At 41.7% G+C, this 21,060-nt stretch overlaps 1 protein-coding gene across 1 annotated transcript in view; it reads right to left on the reverse strand.

Annotated features, from left to right (window-relative positions):
• Nucleotides 1–1,624: 1,624 nt before the first annotated feature.
• The window catches only part of fkbp16 (FKBP prolyl isomerase 16), a 226,054-nt gene continuing 206,618 nt past the window's right edge, over nucleotides 1,625–21,060 (reverse strand). The window contains exons 5-7 of the mRNA XM_063065903.1: nucleotides 18,524–18,601; nucleotides 2,841–2,996; nucleotides 1,625–2,756 (exon numbers count right to left, since the gene is read on the reverse strand). Of these exons, the coding sequence (XP_062921973.1) occupies nucleotides 2,670–2,756; nucleotides 2,841–2,996; nucleotides 18,524–18,601 (321 nt within the window). The 3' untranslated portion in view covers nucleotides 1,625–2,669. The remainder of the gene's footprint in view (nucleotides 2,757–2,840; nucleotides 2,997–18,523; nucleotides 18,602–21,060) is intronic.

The raw sequence follows: 21,060 nt of genomic DNA on the forward strand, positions 1-21,060 counted from the left end.
GAACAGGCACTTTTACCCACCTCATTTCTGCCAACTGTTGCACCCATCTATGCTAATTCCACCTACCGCATTTGGTCCATAACCCGCCATGCCGTTCACGTGCAACACCCAAGGATTTACACCAATAACAAGGTGCTCGGGCAACAAAGTTTTAGCTGAAATGTCATGACCTTACTCACCCAGAAAGGGATGCAGAATTTCTCCAGTCTAGGTTAAAACAATTTTTAACCACTCTGCACTGTTTTGCAGTTGAGCAAAGGAATTTCTAGCCATTACTTGCAATAGCAGCACTCCCTCAGAATGTTTTCTGACAGTTGCAACAATATTCAATTGCAAATAAACCAACCTCATTCAATTTGCAACAAGGTACAGACAACATTCAGCCATGGGCTGATAAAAGGCAAGTACCATTTGCGCCATAAAACCGCAGGGTAAGATGGGGTCATCAGAATGTGAGTGGGATGGAGAATTCAAATTTGACTGATTTTTGCTGAAGGGTAAATACTGGCCAGCACACCCAGTGTAATTCACCCCATTTCTCTTCAGAGGTTTTGTGACTCTTCCGTTGAAAAAGGCATCTGAGGGTCCACATTACCTCCAACAATGTAGAATATTGTGCTTAAGCTCAGAGGTACAGAGCACAGAATCCCTGCCCAACCATCAAGCATATTTATTCTAATCCAACATTAATCTCCCTGTAAATACATTATCTCCTCCAAGATTCCACTGCTCAACTACACACTAGAGTAACTTACAGTGTCCAATTAACTACTGACCCACAAGTCTGAAGGACGAAACTGGAAGATCTAGAAGACATTCACACAGTCACAGGAAGAACATGCAAACTCCCCATAGACAGCACCTAAAGTCAGAAATGTATCTGGACTGCTGGAGCCTGGAGGTAAGTGTTTTACCAGCTGCATCACTTGAGAGTGATTAGAAGCTGTAGACTTCAAGGAGGCAAGAGTATCATCATTAAAGCTACAGCTGAAAAATTTGGCAGGCATGTGTTTAAATATGGAAATGATTTTGAAAATATTTACATAGATGTTTTTTAATTGCAATCATTGATGCTAAAAGGATTGTTCAAACAATTGACAGAAATATAAGCTTCATGAAATTAAATCAGAAAAGGTAGACCAGTAATGATGCCAACCAAGTTTTAATGACAACAGTTTCTCAGTTGTGTTAGGAAATCACGAGTACAACTCTCTCTTTCCACAACTGTCTATCACTGATGTTGCTTTGGAAAATGGGGGATAGGAACTGAAATAGATCTTGTACATTGAATATTTCCTGTTGCAACCTTGGTGTTTTTGCAAAATTGTGAGTATGTACCCAAAGGTTGTCTCATATGTTTGTATGATTAATATTCTGATTTTGTTTGTTAATATTAATCAAAACTCTATGGAATCATTAAGCCATACAGAGCAGAAACAAGCCTCTTGGCCCACCGTGCCTTTGCTTATCATCAAGCATCCATCTATATTAATCCAGTACTTGTTCCAGAGCCTTCTGTGCCTTTGTGATTCAAGTGCTTGACTAGATAATTCTTAAATGCTGAGAGAGAATCCGCCTCCACCACGCACTCACACACCTTATTTAGTCATCCTTACTTACTTAATCTCATCTAGCTGTGCATTTAATGAAAATAAACAAAACATACTGGCCCAAATAAAATAGGTTTTTGAAACCCTGATATTAAATGCAATTACACAAATTAGATAAAAGCTCTTTTATTTTCCGCTGTTTAATGGATACATCAATTATGTGTTAAAGTGTCCAGTGGAAAGAAGGTCTGCAGGGGGACTGATTATCTCCTTGTCTGCCTACTCTACCACATTTTAAAATTGCAGAGTGCCAATTATTACATTAACATTTGGCCTTCTGTACCTGAAAACATGAAATAGGCGCAGAGAACAAGCATGAGATTCATGAATAAATGGTTCCTTTACACAATTCCTCCTCCACCCCCACCGACTGCAGAATAAAATGCTACAATTGCCCAAGATTATTGGCATGTGACTTTCTTGTTTGAACAAGGATAACATTGAAAACATCTCAACAAAATGTGCTCATGGAATCTTACATTCTAAAAGAGCCTTTCTAGCCTACAGCATTAGAAAATAACTCTAAGGTTTCTTAACCGTAAGTCCTATTAAATGTAGAATGATTGGGACCTCTCAAAGCAATCACACACTGTACGCTTGAAAATTTCCAGTGGCTCTAAATACCTATTTTAATAGACAGGTATCCAATAGAGGTCATTGTTAAAATTGACTCTTGGTGTTTTTTAAACATTTGTGTAATTTGACTTGCGCTATGCAGAATGCAGTAATCTAATAAATAATTTCTGTTTAATATCATTGACGTTTTAATAGATTGTACTGATTGCTGATAGGTAAACAAAACACATGAAGTAGCCTCACCATTGTAGTTAGGAGCTATTTACAAACCCTTGCTCTAATCGATCATAATCTGCATTGAGATTTGAAAATGTAGTTTTACCATTGCTGAACCCCACCATTCCTCAACTCCATTTCTTGACATATTTTACCTCTTTCTGTCAAGAAAAATGTATACACGTTGGTATGTCCTAGAACAAACTCATCAGAATTGGACACTTATAGTTCTCTGGCCATTGTGTGTCCTTGTCCATCTGCTGTTGATTAGTTTCTTGCTGCCAGCACAACCGTGGTGACCACGCATCCAATGGCTACCACCACAGATCCAAAAAGCCATTTCCATGGGACAGCCTGAAACACAATGTGGACATTAGTGCCAGAAAGCAGGGATGTTATAAAATGCTCTTTTTATTTTTATTTAGTCAGGATCCATACCGAGGAAGACTCTCGTGCAGTAAGAAGAGATGTGAAGGGCTTCGCCGCTCTTTTCCGCCAATTACTGACTTTTTCCTTTGGGGATTGTGTCTGGGCAGTCCGTTTCTTAACTAGTTTGGAAAGTTCTGCATGAATGGCCTGGTAATGAATAGACATCTATTATCATTGTTAGAATATTACATGGAACATGTTTCACCAATCATTCTGAACAAAAATAAACTTTCTGAAGTGATCAGAGAAATAGATTTGCACTTCTTCTCAGAGACTATTAACCATAATTGGCTAAAGAGGTTTGTAATTACCAACTAGATTCTGTTCAGTTCTCAAACAGCTTCAAATTTAGAAAGATCCAGTTCTATCTCAGTCTTTCCCGACAGTTCTTGCCGACCTAAGCTGGCAACTCTTACTTACTGCCTGTTATGCCACTGGCGTTTAGGGCAGTAATGAAGGTCCTCCATTTCTGGTGGTGTTCAGAGTTTCCTTCATCATGTCAGTAGCTTCCTCTCAGTTTTCACTACTGTCAGTCATGTAAGTCCCAGGTGGAGACTTCGGAACACCATCGCACTCAGATGTAGAAGGGTTATTCTTTGCTGTTTCCATAACAATGTTGTTTTACCAGTCGGGGTTGTTAGCCCTGCTGAACCCTTGAACCAGGAGGACTACTGGACAACTCTTAGTCTGTCCTCTTCCCTTTGACCTGTTTGGCATGGGTGACCCTACCAAGAGCCTGACTCCAGCCAACACAGGTCTCCTGTTCATTGAGGCACACAAGCCTCCAAACCATGACAAGCTTGTGGTCTTCTTGGAGGAGTCCAACAACTCAATTTAACTTAAAATAACTCAGTCCCTTTATGACCTTGTATCTCCAGAGCTTTAAACTTATTCATCTGTACAATTCCTTGAACACTTCGTATCGTCACTGTAGCTCCTTTTACGTCAGTGACTTCAATCAATCTGTCCTTGCTGATTGTACATTCAGCTCTCAAATTTCAATCTCTCTCTCTGTCTATCTGTTTTCAGTCAGTCCTTAACCACTTTGAACAAGTTTTTATTCACCTGTGGAATTATATTTCTCTTTGACCTCAGTGTTAATTATCTTGTTGAATAACAATGCTGCTATGCACCATGACATACTTCGTTAAAGGATGTATGTAAATACACATTGTTGTTGAGTCCCAGACTTAGTAAGGGAGAGTGGATTAGTTCAACCTCCTGCCAATCAGACACATTTAAAACTTCAAATGGAAATATTCAAAAATACTAAAATGAATATCAGTAGGGTTATGTGAAAGAAGACTTTTGCAATTACATAGGGTGACTTACCCAAAATATTTGGTGCAGTTTTGATTTCCTTACTGAAGAAAGGATGTTGTTGCTATAAAGGGAGCATGGTGAAAATTTACTAGAGTTGTTCCAGTGTAAGGAAACATTGAGTAGACTACTTGTATATTATTTAGAGTTTAGAAAAATGAGAAGAGAGTAATAAAATCCTTAAAGGACTTAACAGGCTGAATGCAAGCTCTCATGGAGGAGACTGGGGTCAGGATACCAGAGGTGTAAAAATTATAATGGCTGTTGATAGGGTTGACAGTAGAAAACTTTCCCCCAGGGCTGGTGTATCTATAACCAGAGGACGTAAGTGTAAGGAGTAAGTGGTTTGGAGAGGATAGTAGGAAGATTTTACTTCACCCGGAGGCTTGGAATTTGGAATTTAAGAAACATCTAGGAGAGCATTTGAATTGTCAAGGCGTACAAAGCTATAAATGAAAATCAAGACTGAAATGAGGCAAAGTTTCTGTAATCAGAGAGTAGTGAACCTTTGGGACTGTGGAAGCTGTTATGTTCATTCAGAAAAACAGACATTGAGGGAATCAAGCGACATACAACACGGTGCAAAAGCTTTAGGCAGCCTCGATTTTTAATGATTATTTTGTTTTAGATATTTATTTTTTGTCTTCGGCATCAATGTGTCAGTAGAAAAGAGCAAATTTTAGATTTCCAAGCACTCATTTTCCAAAAAAATGTTAGAGAATTTTTCTATTTCACTATAGTAAATGGCACATCAAGTAATCGACCATTTTTTAAAAAGAAAGTGATTACTTTGTAGGTATAAATCCCAGTGCATGATTAAACAAAGATAACAAAGAGATCACTGACAGAATGAGTTGAATGAACACAACTGTTTAGCTGAGACAGAAACGGGTGTAGATGGAATCAAAGTGAGTGAAGGACAGTCAGACTAAAAGGTGAGGGTGTGGTAGATGTGGAAGTTTAACCTTCAAATCATCAATTCTTACACCATGGCAAGAGTGAGCATAGCAACAAGACACAAGGTAGTCCTCCTGCTTCAGCAAAGTCTCTCCCAAGCAAACATTTTGCAGCAGACAGGGGTTTCAAGATATGCTGTTCAAGCTTTTCTGTAGATACACAAAGAAATGGGCAAGGTTGAGGACCAGGATCGCAATGGTTGGGCACAGAAGCTGAGTGCAGCTGACGAGAGATACATCAAACTCATGTCCCTTCTCAGTCAGAAGAAGTCCAGCACTCTATCAGGTCTGAGCTCACAGAAACCACTGGAGCACAAGTACACTGCTCTACAGTGCGGAGAAGTCTTGTCAGAAGCGGTCTTCATGGAAGAATTGCTGCCAAAAAGCCATTCTTCTGAAATGGAAACGAAGCCAAGAGACTCACCTACGCACATAAACACAAGGGCTGAAGTGATGAACAAGGGCAGTAAGTACTCTGGACTGACATTTTTGGCTCAAATAGGAGGCGAGTTTGGCCAGAAGAGCTGGAGAGTTCTACACAGATCAGCAGCTGTAGCCAGCAATGATGTACGGCAGAGGTTTCCTGCAGGTTTTGGGCTGCATTACTGCCAGTAGAGTTGGTGATTTGGTCAGAGATAATGGAATTCTCAATGGAGGTTCTCGTCCATCACACAATACCATCAGGGAGGTGTCTGGTGGTTCCCAGCTTCATTCTGCAGCAGGACAATGACCCCAACGTGCGACCAAGATCATAAAAAAACTATCACCAATGAAAAGAAGAACAATTAATTCTGCCACAGATGGTATGACCTCCACAGAGCCTTGATCTCAACATCATTGCTGCTGTTTGGGATTACCTGGAGAGATAGAATCAAGTGAGACAGCCAGAGTTAGCAGGAGAACTGTGGCAAGTTCTCCACAATGCTTGGAACAACCTATTAGCCAATTTTCAGATAAAACTGCATAACAGTACACCTAAGAGAATTGATGCTGTTTTAAAGACAAAGGGTTGTCACACCAAATATTGATTTGATCTAGGTTTTTACTGTTTACTGCTCTTTATAACTTTTTTATTGATATTTAGAAACTTTTCTTTTCATTATTTTTGAAAGCTTCTTTGCTTTACAGAATTTTTTTTACACGTGCACAGTACTATAGGCATAATGAGGGATAATGATATTGAGGTGAAAGATCAGCAATGATCTTAAACAAGAGTGCAGTAAGCTCAAGGGGCTAGATTGCAGTCTACCCTTGCATTCATTTCTTATGTTCTTATATTGTTGAATAGGAAATCATACAGAAATGAACCACAGCAATATTAATGCGGTGATCTATTTTCCAGCTCAGGGTATTGTATAACCTAAGAGAAGGGTCTGCAAGTGGTGGTGTTCCCATGTTCCTGCTGCCCATATATTTAGTGGAGTGCGTTGGGAGTTCCTCATAAAGTAGATATGATGAATAACTGGATATATTACTACCTTGTAAAAGTATTCAGCCCCTAACCCTTTGTTCACATAAGTAAGTATTACAACCAGGAATTTTGATCACTTTAACAAAGACTCTTTATTTATGAAGCACATGCTCTTTTTTCACATTTTAGCCCCAAAAAACAGGGAAAAATTTAAAGCATGAAAAATAAAAAAAAAGCCTGAAATGTCAGCGGTTCAAATGTATTCACCCTCCCCTTGCTCAGTACTTAGTTGAGCCACCCCTCACAGCTATTACAGCCAGAAGTCATTTTGGATAAGTCTCTATTAGCTTTGCACAACGTAATGGAGCAAGATTCCTCCTTGCAAAATTGCTCAAGCTGTCAGGTTAGTTAGGGAGTGGCGGTGGACAGCAAACTTGAGGTCTTGCCAGAGATGTTTGATCAGGTCAAGGTCAGGACTCCGATTGTGGGCCACTCAAGGACATCAAATTTCTTCATTTGAAGCCACTCCATGGTTGCTCTGACAGTGTGCTTTGGGTCATTGTCCTGCTGTAAGACAATCTTCCTCCACAGTTTAAGCTTTGTGGCAGAGGAGAGCAGGTTTTTATCCAGTATTTCAGATTTAGATTATGAGAACACTCAGTCCTCTTTTATTGTCAGTTAGAAATGCATACATGCATTAAGAAATGATACAATGTTTCTCCGGAGTGATATCACAGAAACAAGACAGACCAAAGACTAACACTGACAGAACCACATAATTATAATATATAGTTACAGCAGTGCAAAGCAATACCATAATTTGATGAAGAACAGACCAGGGGCACGGTAAATAAAAGCTCTAAAAGTCCCAAGTCGATCGACTCCCGAGTCCCCGATAGCGGCAGCAAAAGGGAGAAACTCCCTGCCATAAACCTCCAGGCACCGTCAACTTGCCGATACCTTGGAAGCAGCCGACCCCAGCCCACCCTGAGTCCATCCGTCCGAAAACTCCGAGCTTCCGACCAGCCTCTCCGATACAGCCTCCCGAGCACCATCCTCTGCCGAGCGCCTTCGACCTCTCCCCGGCCGCTGAAGCATACAAAGCCGAGGATTTCGAGGCCTTCTGCTCCGGAGATTCCGGTTACCACACAGTAGCAGCGGTAGCAAAGCGGCATTTCAGAAGTTTTCCAGGTGTTCTGCTGTGCTCTCACGTCTGTCTCCATCAAATCAGGATTTTGCACGGTCCCCTACTTGGCAGATAACAGATGTTCATCACCGAAGTGGCCGCGGGCGCTGCTGTCGCGCCGCCATCTTCTCCCCCCTCCTGGGGGAGAATCTCTTGGTGTTCAGCGGCATTCATCTTCTCATCAATCCTGACCAGGTTTCCAGTCCCTCCTGCTGAAAAGCATCCCTCTAGCATGACGCTAACTCCACCATACTTCACAGTAGGGATAGTGTTACTTGGCTGATGCACAATATTAAATTTACGCCTCATGTACCACTTAGTGTTTAGGCAAAAAAGCTCCACTTTGGTCTCACCAACCACAAGACCTATCCACATCCTTCTTGCAGAGAAAGAAAGAATGAGGCCTTGCAGGGGGTTCAAGATAAAAGTTGAGAAAATTAATTTTCATCATATTTGCCTAGCATCATTGATTGCGACATAATGTTCCTTTGTATTTACTGTGAATTCCTGCAAGAAAGTGAATCTCAGGGTCGTATATGGTAACATATATGTACTTCGATAATAACGTTACTTTGAACTTTGATCTATTCTCTTCATGCGGTTTCCACGATGTGCTTTAACTTGCACATTATTTAGCCTAGGGTACAACCTTGTTAAAATTGACACTGATTTTTGTTAAATTATCTTTTTGTAATATTCACATCCACCTCAAACAGAGATGACATCTAATTGTCTTGTTATGAAGATTCCAGTTGCTAATATCTTCATGCAAAACAAAGGTGGACAAGCCTTGACACATCAACGAGCCATGAAAAAATAAATGGAAGATCAGTTTCAAGTGGTTGAAAAGTCTCTTCATATTCATTGGACTCCTTTGAGTGTTCAATATCATATTTATTGCACAAAGATTGGACAAATATATTAATTGCAATGTTTATTGCTTGATGATTTGGTAGCTGAAAGTAATATAAGGTTCTTGCTTTGAGATAATCCCGTGTAATGTAGTGTTTAGATAAACTATGGTTACTGCAAGAGCAAGATGCAGTTTTTAGAACTTCCACTAGGGGTCAGTGTCGACCAATAATTTTCAGCAGATGTCAGACAGCGAAAGATCTCAAACCAAGAGATTCTGTTGACTATGACTGTTCTTGGTAAATTTTTCTACAGAAGTGGTTTTCTATTGCCTTTTTCTGGGCAGCGTCTTTACAAGACAGGTGACCCCAGCCATTATCAATACTCTTCAGAGATTCATTCGTCATATAACCAGGACTTGTGATACGCACCAGCATACAACCATCCACCACCTTCTTTCCTAGCTTCATGTGATCCTGATAGGAGGCAAGCAGGTGCTACACCTCGCCCAAGGGTGAACTGTAGGCCAGCAGAGGGAAGGAGTACCTTGAACCTCCTTTGGCATAGACGTATATAGACACTGCGTCTCTGATTCACCCAATGCATTAAACAAAACTGGCACTCGGTTTTTCATTTGCTTCAAAATACAGCTCAATTCACTCTGTATACAACATCCAGTTATCTCGTGTGCAGTTGATTGTGTCTGTCTTTCCAATGTAGTCAGTAATATCTGCTTTTTTAAACTTATGATTATTATCACCCTGTACTCACTGTTTATAAACCTATGAATTTCATATGTGTTCTGCCTTTATTTTAATTCAGTCTTCTTTCTTTTTCTGGGAAAAAAAAAGACGCTGCGTTTTTTTTTAAACTCACAAACATCCCTTTTCCCTTTGCAAAGAAAACTACGTTCTGCACTTCAACAGGCAGGTAGTCACCTTGGGTTCATTTTAAATCTTACTCGTCACCACTGTGCTGTTCCGTAACTTCAAAGCATAAAACTGATCAAAGGAAAAATAGGGATCCAGGAATAACGTGTGTATTCTTCATTTTCACTTTTAGCAAGGTGTGCGTATATAATATGGTGGAATAATGATGCACACATGTGATGTGATGGCATTCATGTACTTTTATATATAATCCATAATGAATTATTTAAACAACAAAGAATGCTTAATCAAACAACCCATTTACAATATTACTGAAATATTAAATACACAACTTGGTGGTTGGGTTGAATAGGCTGCTTTCCTAAGGTATGACACCGTGATTCTGAGCACATTCCTATCACTCTCTAGTCTTCCAAGTTGAACCTAAACATGGTCGGTTCAATTCCACACCCTATTCTCCACCTACTTTCTCTTTCTTTCAAGAGCTTGATTGCCATTTGCTATTAATGGTCAGCCCTTGCTCAGAGGGCAGCGTGCTGGACATTGAGTCCATAGGCCATAGGTTCAATTCATTCTGCAGAGACCTGAGCCTGGCTTTTTACAGCATTACTGCAGAAATCCTTCCTTTGTTAGAAGTACCTACATTCAGGCAAGCCTTTAAAAGGAGGTGTTATCTTTGTTCCCTTGTGGGCTGGGGAAAATTGGCCAATATTTTATTCCCTACCTAATATCATTCCAAGTAGATTATTTGGTTTTTGTTGTGAGATTGTGGGTTCTTGCTTTGTGCAAATCACTTGCTGTGTTTCCAATGTTAAAATTGACTACAGTCCATTATAATGAAATTATAATTAATTATTGTTCATGTATCTAGATATAGATTCGAAAGACCTCCGCCTAATCAGAAATCTGCACTAGGAACAAACTGCCAATGTAAGAATAGATGGAGAAGTGAGTCAGTTTATGAAAATCAAGAGAGGTGTTAGACAAGGGTGTGTTTTCTCCCCTGATTTGTTTAATGTGTACAGTGAAACAATATTACAAAAAATAAGAGACATCTTGGGAATCAAAGTTGGCAGTGAAAATATCAATAATTTCAGATATGCGGATGACACTGTGTTAATTACAAGTATGGAGGAAGAACTACAAAACTTAATTGATACAGTTGTTGAAGAAAGTGCAAAAATGGGTCTATCTATCAATCGCAAAAAGACAGAATGTATGGTGATATCCAAAAAGAAGGAGGATCCTATCTGCAGGCTGAGAATAAACGGGGAAGACATAAAACAAGTACAGAACTTTTGCTACTTAGGAAGCTGGGTGACATCAGATGGCAGGTGTGACATGGACACCAAAAGAAGAATAGGGATGGCAAAAGACACCTTTACAAGAATGAAGAGTGTACTGACCAACACTAAACTAGGCATGACAACCCGCCTCAGAGTACTGAAATGTTATGTTTATCCAGTTATGTTATATGGATCAGAATGTTGGACAATATGTTGTAACATGAGGAAACAAATTGAAGCAGCAGAGATGTGGTTTTTGAGGAGGATGCAAAGAATATCATGGATGAAATGAATATCTAACAAGGATGTCATGAACAGAGCAAACACAAAAAGAGAAATAATGTATGAGATCATGAAAAGGCAATGTAACTTCACTGGACATGTGATTAGGAAAGAGGAGTTAGAATGCATGGTAATTATGGGAAAGATTGAAGGGAAGAAAGCAAGAGGAAGGCAAAGACAAATGATGATGGAGACAGCAGCCAGAGAATTTGAAATGAATACCAGTGAATTGATCCACTTGACCCGAAACAGGAGTGTGTGGGCCATGGTAGTCAAAGCTGAATCTGGGCACAGCACCTGATGATGATGATGATTATTCTTTCTTTCCTCATTCCCCTGTTCAATTTATGCATAGAAACACTGTCTATTCACAAACCGAAGCATACATTTTTACCAATCCATTTTACAACGTTGCTTCATAATCTGGATATCTTTTTGATGTTTCTTCTCAAAATGAAAACCTGCACCCTTCCTCTTTGCAAAAGCAGAAAAGAGGTGTGAAGATCCTTTTTTTTTATTCTATCCTTAGGCATAAAGGACTTCCCTTTAGAACAGAGATGAGGAGAAATTTCCCCAGGTCAGAAGGCGGTGAATATGTAGAATTAATTGCCACAGATGTCTGGAGGCTGGGTCATTGGGTATATCTAAAGTGGAGGTTGATAGGTTCTTGATTAGCGAAGGAGGAATGGGAATTAAAATGTTTGGCCACCAGGAAATCCCGCTCCTGACGTAACCTCCTCTACATTAGTGCGATCCATTCTAAATTGGGGGACCGCTTCATCGAGCACCTAAGCACCATCCACCACCTTCTCCCAAAGCAGGCTCCTCTACATTGGCGAGACCTGTCGTAAATTGGGGGATTGCTGCGTCGAGAAATTCCGCATCATCTGCCACAGGTGGTAGCTAAACATTTTAATTCCCATTCCAACATGTCAATCCATGGCCTTCTCTTGTGTCAAAATGAGGTGACCCTCAGGGTGGAGGAGCAACACCTTATATCCCGTCTATGTATCGTCCAACCTGATGGTGTGAATATTCATTTCGCTTTCCGGTGAACAAATTTCATTCCCTCCTTCCTCTGTTCCCCACTCTGACCTTTTACTTCTTCTCATCTGCCTATTACTTGCCTCGGGTCTCCTCCTCCTTCAGGCTATTGACTACTCTCCTTTCCTATTAGATTCTTCCTTCTCCAGCCCTTGACCTTTCCCACCCACCCGTCTTCACCTATCACTTTCCAGCTAGCCTCTTACCCCGCTCCCTCAGCTTTTAAATTCAGGAATATTCGCCCTTCCCTCTCAGTCCTGAAGAAGGGTCTCGGCTGGAAAAAGTAGACTGCTAACTCTTTCCCATAGAAGCTGCCTGACCTGCTAAGTTCCTCCAGCATTTTATACTTTATACTTTATTGTCGCCAAACAATTGATACTAGAACGTACAATCATCACAGCGATATTTGATTCTGTGCTTCCCACTCCCTGGATTACAAATCGATAGTAAATATTAAAAATGTAAATGATAAATCATAAATAGAAAATAGAAAAATGGAAAGTAAGGTAGTGCAAAAAAACTGAGAGACAGGTCCGGATATTTGGAGGATCTGGGTCAAGATCCGTTCAGCAGTCTTATCACAGATGGAAAGAAGCTGTTCCCAAATCTGGCCAAATTTGAGTGTGTTACTTCAGATTTCCAGCATCTGCAGATTTTCTCAGCATCATGAATTTTACGCAGCTAATGAATGGTGTGGAAATTATTATAAGCACAGTCACAATTTTTAACCATACCTACAGAAACACTGTCTCAAAGATATAAGCATGCATTAGAAGAAATACTTCTGTTTACACATCTGTAATAATTAGAAATCTTCAGGCTAATGATTATTCTTAGAATTTTAATACCTGGTATAGATTCAAATATGGCACCTCTGGGTAACCAGTCTATTTGGGCTGATAGAAGATAGCTGTATTTAATATTATCAAGGATAGTGTGTTATCTGCATCCTATAATTTAAGCAGGCTGCATCCCAGTGTTTGAAATTGCAAAATGTATGTGTTTTTTAAAGAAAGTTTCCTGATGAGTTTCCAGCTCTACTTCCTATTCCCTGTGTTGCGAATGTTCACTACTGAATTTTAGGGACTTGTGACATGGAAGATTGAACCGGCTTATAGCAAAAGTTAGCTTGTGGTTCCAGGAAGAACAAATGCTCCACTGCAGTGTGCCTCTCAATGTGTTCCACACTGATATGCTGCAGTGCAGAGGTCAGGAATGAGATGTTGATGTAAATACTTGAGAGTAAGCTTCAAGGAAAAGGTTTGCACCCTCCAGAGAGAGTGAACAGGAATAGATAATAACGTCAGATTATCTCGCAATTACCTCACACCAAAAAAACACAAATGTAAAAATTGCTGCTCTTTCTTGTGGAAGGAGCAGTATGGATTTTCTTTACGGTCCTTTCTTTGTGGTTCTGTGGGATCAGGACCTTCCTGTGTTCCAGGTAAAGATAAAGTTGGGATGCAACTGGCATCCGGAAGCATTACAAATCCTGGTGATGTTTTGCAGCCCACTGGACTTGAAGGTGTGGAGAAGAGGGACTGAGGAACAAAGCTCCATAAATTCTACAGAAATGAGATGATCATGAAGCCTTATGCAGGAGAAGAATATTCTCACAATTCTCACCAAAATCAATATTTTTTCATTTAATCTCTGCTTTGTGCTTCACAATGACATAGAAGGAGGCTATTCAGCCTGTCAGTTTTATCCTGGTTGACAGCTGAAACTATTTTTCACAGATTGTCCCTGCAATTTGTTTTCTCTGCAGTTCCATCAACTCCCAGTGATTCCCACTACTGATCTACACACAAGGGCAATTTATAGAGGTCAATTAACCAATCAATCTGCACATCCTTGGGATGTGGGAAGGAAATGGAGCACCGGGAGGAAACCTACATAGTGATTGGACGAACGTGCAACCTCCACACAGAAAGCACTGGCCGTCAGGAGTGAGTAGCTGTGACATTGGATAGTGCCTTACTGTCAAACCTGATGTTTACTATAGGCTGATGTCCAATGAGCCTCCCATTTTCCTCTGGTGACCAGAGCATGTTCTGTGACCCTGTGCAGGTATCGTTCCTGAAAGCATCTCCATTTTTCAAGACGTGGAGCTATCAGGAATATTCTCAGAACTCTTCAGGTTTGACCCAGAGCCTCTGGTAAATTGAGAAGACCCCTGGGCTCCAACCCAAGTCAAGCCTTTTATACTGAAAAGTTGTTTTGAGTCCTGAGCATGTGACTGTCTAGCCCAACCATCTAACCCTCCCTGTTTTCAGATGCTTGAGGTGATGGCTCTATTTATGAGGACTATAAATTGGGTAAATAGATGCAGGCTTTTTTTCCTCCTCAGGTTGGGTCAGATTAGAACTAGAGGTCATAGGTTTAGGGTGAAAGGTGAAATACCTAAGCGGAAGCTGAGGGGGAAATTCTAAACTCAGAGGGTGATGCGGGTGTGGAGTGAGCTGCCAGTGGAAGAGGTAGATGCAGGTTCAGCCATGACATTTAAGAGGGGTTTGGATAGGTACATTGCTGGGAAGGGTTTGGAGGGATACGGCCTGACTGCAGGTAGATGGGATTAGGCAGAAGATCAGGTTGGCATGGACTGAAGGAGCTGCTTCTGTCTGTAGTACTTTGATTCTCTGATGGTGTTGGGTGGTTATTGGGGGATTGGTTGAGGAGGAGGTTACAGCAGGAGAGGAAGGAGGAGGACTCCTCAAATTACATACACCACATGGACGACTGCTCGGTGCACTGTGTCCCATTGAAGCAGTATCAGAAACTATGCTCCTGCGTTATTTATAACTCACATCTGATCACACTTTACTATTGACTCTTCTTGCTGAGTTTCCACTATCCTTATTGGAAGAAATTCCTGCAATGCTTTTGGGCAGGAATCTGCAGGACTTTTACTTAGCACCACAGAGGAAACAACTGGTATACTCGTTGGTGTGCTATGAGATGGCATTTCCATGCATTTTTATGAACCAAGATAGACTTTATTCATAATGAAAAAATGTTTACAAGAATAAAGTGCAATGCCTTTTTATTATTATTCATAGATAATCCATTAAGTAGTGTTCTATTACATTTCTTAAAACCAGTAGCACTGTTGCAACCAGTAGCCCCCTGGGGTAGGACGTTACTACAATAATTAAGGGGCTTCCTCATTCACAGTGGACCCTAACTGACCAGTAGTGGAAGAATCCTATATTGTGGACCTTCCCAACTGCTCCTTTGCATTGGCTGTGCCAGATTGAAGTGCTTCCCTTCAGCGCGTGCTCCTGCAGCCTGGAATGTGCCAGTGTGCACGGACATCGGGATGTGCTGGCATACCAAAGGGCCTCTATCACCAAGCTGATGATCTGCCAGCAGCACTTGATGTCCGTGTGTGTGTGTGTGTGTGTGTGTGTGTGTGTGTGTGTGTGTGTGTGTGAGAGAGAGAGAGAGAGAGAGAGACTAGGAAAAGTGCATTCCTTTACAGCTGCTTCCTTTGCCCCTCCAGTTGCCGGTGGTTGTCAGCCTGGAAGGTTTGGCTCAGGAAGCCAAATGCCAGTCACCGCAACATACACGAAGAATATCACAAGCGGCCATATCGCCAGTTGGTGGCTGGGATCTAGGCTTGTGGGTGAAATGCAGATCAATCGATATACTTTGACCAAGGTGATGTCAAATGTTCAGCCACACAAATGGAAAACATTCCATCACATTCCTGGGAGGGAAGTGTAAATGGTGGGATTACTTGACTGATCGTAGGTAGCAAATGCCGGGAGTGTAAACAGAGAGGCAATTTGATTTTGGACATTCCATAAGCAGTGGAAGTGTCTGAATGCTGTTGAGTACACCCAGAGTGTGTAAGTGATCAGGACTGCTTATCAATATGGTGGGCAAGGGGAGTGTGTAGATAGCAAGGAATGTGTATGTAATGGGTGTGTGATCGGGACTGTATAGGTGATAGGAAGTCTGCAAATGGCAAGTAGTGTATAAGTGGTGGGTGTGTAAGTGACAGTTAGTATAAGTGATGGGTAATAAGTATTTGCAACAGTGGCCACACCCCGGGCAACGGCTTCGACAAGCCGGCTAAACCAGGTGAGAGTAGCCGACGGGTCTCAAACCCTCGGTGAGATAGGGAGTTGTCTATCCCAGCATGTGAAGACAGACTCCGGTGGATTGAGCGGACAAGACCAATGGAAGGTCCAAAGGTCAAGAAGGCGGTCTCTGCAAGCGTCGTGGAATGTGTAGAGCAGGACAAGACACATAAGACGTCCTGGTCATCCACTGAGCCTAGTCCCATCTCCAGCCATCTCAACTCTGTCTTGCCACTGGATCCAGATGGGAATTGGGAAGAGAGGGTGAGGGTGATGCTGCGCAACTCTCCCTCACTTAAATCCAAATCATGCGCTAGTCTCGACGCCATCAATGGTGTCGAGGTCTTCATCGACAACGACGATGGACAATCAAGTGATGGGTGTGCAAGTTTCTGGTTGTGTGCAAGTGGCAGGTATTGTGTAAGCAATGGGTGTGCAAGTGACAGGTTGTTTATAAGTGGTGAGTTTGCAAGTGATAGATAGTGTGTAAGTGGTTGGTGGGCAAGCGGGAGAGAGTCTGAATGAGATCATCTGAGAAGTATAGGGAGGAGTTCTTGACAAGCCAGTGACATCCAGAGGACATACAGCTAAGCTATAGCTCAACCAAACCACAACCTGCCATTTACCGGCATTCCGGCTGCGGCTGCATTAGGAGCAGAGCAGGAGAAGCAGGAATAGAGGGAGGAAATGAGGAAGGAGGGAAAAAAATTAGAAGCAGAATGGAATGGAACAAGAAAAGTGAAGATGGAACGGAGGGGGAGAAGAGGAAAGAACACAGGAGAGGTGAGAAGAAGAAAGGGAAGCCAAGGAGAGGAGGATTAAAACATTGAATCGTTCCATATCAGATGGGACACCCAGTATTTCAATATGAAATTTTCTACCCTGTACAATATCATATGGCACCCTATGCAACATCTCTACTCAAGAACCACTTTAGGTACAGAGGAGATGTCAGGGGTAAGTTTTTTTAGGCAGAGAGTGGTAAGTGCATGGAATGGGCTGCTGGCGACGCTGGTGGAGGCGGATACGAGAGGGTGTTTTAAGAGACTCCTGGTCAGGTACATGGAGCTTAGAAAAATAGAGGGCTGTGGGTTACCCCAAGTAATTTCTAAGGTAAGGACATGTTCGGCACAGCTTTGTGCGCCAAAGGGCCTATATTGTGTTGTAGGTTTTCTACGTTTGTAAAGTTTAAGTCCTAATCAGGTTCCATGCTGAATAATTTCGGCCAGAAAGGCTTGGGACTTTGAGGTCAGAAGAAAGCAGCTGGTTACTGACCTCTGAGATAAACTGAGACAATTCTCAGCATGATTCCCCCGTGAGAACTTCCAGGAAATGTGGAGGGAAGCCTTTCTGTTGAAGCCACGAAGCCCACTCCCACAATGTGCGCCTTATTTTTGAAGGCAACAGTAATATAGAGAGTTGGGTGTGAGAAACCAGTGGGGAGTGCATACTTTCTAACAAAATCTGATTGGGAGAAGTGAGGATAAAATAAGCAACATGCTTATTTCCTGCTTCAGGCAGAAGTTTTTGGTCTGAACTCAGTGCCTGAAACAGTCTGGTGAGCACAGCAGGCCTGATGCCAGACTGTCTACGCAATAAGCCTAGAGGTATTATTGCCTGAAAATGCAGGGGCTTTCATAAGATCTGCGATGACTGGTAAGAGTTTGTCTGACAATAACCACTGCACCTATTGTCACAATGCTTTCAAACTGATCCAATATGAACGTGGAATAATTGATTCATGATTCATATTCTCTTTGCTCTCTGGTTCTTGAGCAGAGATGTTGCACAGGGTGCCATGTGATACTTGTAGTAACACGCCTCAGAGTATATTAAAGTGCTCAGTAAAATTGATGTGGATAATCTTGAATCATTTTGTATACTCTCTATTTAAGAGTGCTGTGTGTGCATCATAATACAGCAGTTCAGTGTATTTAGTTTGTTCATAGATTGCTTGAAGCCGAACCATTCTGTATTTGCAAATCCTGAATAGGGATATAAGGTGTCTTTTGTAAGCTGCAAAGAATATTTGACACTCAAAGGTCACAAAGGTTCACAAAATGAGAAGAGGGTTACTTTTCTTACAGTAATGTTTTGGTACAGTTTAGGTTCTTCAGCTCCGATGGCTAAATAAGTTTTGTTCCCTACTCTGGAGAGACGAGGATTTGGGTCAGTGGATCATTACCCAGAGTAATGGGAGTCTTGACGTAATTAAATCTGACTATACTAATATACGGTACTTTCTCAATCATTGCTCAAGATCATGTTTGCATTAGAACTGTACCCTGAAAAAATGCCATCTCTAATCCCCTGTGAAGGTGCACACTGATTTCTCACGCATCTGAGTAAAGATTAAAATGAAGATTAAACATTTCTTTACCTTCGTGCCGGGTTCAAGTTTCAGCGCTCTCTTGAGTGTCTCCATTGCTCCCTCGTAGTCACCCTGTTCTGATAATAACTACAATACAACGCAAAAAGAGAAGTTCACATGAAGAACCAAACCTGAATAGAATTGCCTTTCCTTTTATTTTGTGATGGTTAAACAAATTGTCTGTTTAAGAATCTGTGGAAATTTAACTGGAGAAGTAAGTTTTAATAGTTCCACAAGATACCCTGAAGCACAATGATGTGTAATACAACCATGATTAGGGTTAGCTAAAGGTTAGCTTGAGTTATTTTCTGGTTTGTTGGCTATTCAAATTATGAGGCAAGTCACTGCAATCCTCTCTTTTCCTTTAAATGTGTATCATTATTTATGATTAATACAGAAACTGCTTAAAGAGCAAGTTAAGGGAAGTGGAAAGCAACAGGAGGTAGTTCAGAATTGGGATCAGAGGTTGTCATTGATACCAGTAGCGTGCACTGGAAAACCAAAGTGTGGACTATAGGCATGGCCCAATGGTGGGTGGGAGACACCAGTGAAATATTGATGAATTTATTATTTACTTAAAAATAAAATCACCTGAAGCTGACTAAGTGGATTACACTGAGGAAGAAAATGCTTCATTATCTGAATGAAGTTCTTTGAGGAGTCGGCAGTTATGGGAAGGAGAAAAGCGGTAGGAGTGGTGTACATACATTTTCAATGACCTTAACAAGACACTACTGGAGAACGTTAAGTGGCACAACTTTGGGCACCAATGTAGGAAGCAGGATACCACTGGTGGCTCTTTCAGTGATTGGAAATGGGGAATTGTTGCTAATCACTGTGGCATCAGTGACTGGAATTACAGATCTGGATACAGAATTGAAGAGGAAGAGATGTTGCCATTTAGCAGAGAACAACACACACAATGTGCTGGAAGAACGCAACAGGTTAGGCAGAATCTGTGGAGGGAATTGAATAGTGTCGATGAAGGGTCTTGGCCCGAAATGATGACTATTTATTTTACTCCATCGACGTTGCCTGACCTAACAGGTGGAGGGGTAGATAATGTTGTGGAAGCAGGTAGTCTGCAGAAGGATTTAGAACAGGGCTTTCCAATCATTTTACGCTACAGACTCTTACCATTAACTGAGTGGTCCGTGGACCCCAAGTTGGGAACCCCTGAATAGTCAAAGAAATAGCAGATGGCATATAGAGCAGGGAAGTGTGTGGTCATGCTTTTTGGTAGAAGGATAAAAAGAAACTACTATTTTCTAAATGGGGAGAAAACTCGGAAATCAGACTTCGGAGTCCTCGTGCACAATTTCCTAAAGGTTAACTTGCAGGTTGAGTTGGTGGTAAGGAAGACAAATGCAATGTCAGCATTCATTTCAAGGAAGAAAAGCAAGGAAGAAATGCTGAGGCTTTATAATTCACTGGTGAGGCCTCACTTGAAGTATTGTGAGCATTTTTAAGCCTCTTATCTAAGAAATAATGTACTGGTATTGGAAAGGATCCAGAGGAGGTTCACAAGAACAATCCTGGAAATGAAAGGATTAATATTTGAGGTGTGTTTGATGACTCTGGGCTTATACTCGCTGGAGTTTAGAAGAATAAGGGGGATCTCACTGAAATCTATCGAATATTGAATTGCTTAGATAGAGTGGACATGGAGAGGATATTTCCTATAGTGGGGGAGTCTAGGATTACAGAGCAAAGCCTCAGAATAGAAATACATCCTTTCAGAACAGAGATGAGGAGGAATTTCTTATCAGAGGGTGGTAAATCTGTGTAATTTATTGCCGCATTTGGCTGTGGGGCAAAGTCATTTGGTCTATTAAAAGCGGAGGTTGACAAGTTCTTGATTTGTAAGATTGTCAGATGTTACAGGGAGAAGGCAGGAGAATGGGGTTGAGAGAGATAGTAAATCCGCCACGATGGAATGGTGAAGCAGACTCGATAGGCTGACTAGCCTAATTGCTGCTCCTACTGTATGTTTTATGGTCTTATGACCTGCTGAACAAGGCAAGCAAGGCAAGGCATGGTGCTTTGCTACTGGTACCACGTAGCCCAGTACCACCTGTATCGGGTTGGGCTGTCGGCGACTCATCCGGCACGTCCCCGGTGCACTTCGGTTAACCAGGGAGGAGGGTGTGTAGGCACCCAGCAGGACTAAAAACAAAACCTGTCAAAAGACGGATGAACTCCTTGTGAGTCAACGGCCACCTACTGTCTGTGTGAGGAGTGGCGCGCCACACGGCCTTTCATTTCGTGCCTTGTAAGGCATTATGATGACAGACAAGCCAACAAACCCTATACTTCCAGAGCCGGGAGTGCTCAGGAACTCTGTGGAACGCCCAGCCCCTGGCTGAGACAGGCAGTATGAAGATGCAATTTCAAACCCCACCGGGAGGGTTGAGTCCGACAAGGGGGCTGAGCGAACTGCGCCTCTTTTATGTTGTAAGGTAAAAACAATCATCTCAACCTTCAATGCAAACACCATCTGCCTCTTGCCTCGACGCACAGAGTTGGCTTTACAGGCAAGCAGCTAC

The sequence above is a fragment of the Mobula hypostoma genome, chromosome 13 (genome assembly GCF_963921235.1).
Source record: "Mobula hypostoma chromosome 13, sMobHyp1.1, whole genome shotgun sequence".
NCBI lineage: Eukaryota > Metazoa > Chordata > Chondrichthyes > Myliobatiformes > Myliobatidae > Mobula > Mobula hypostoma.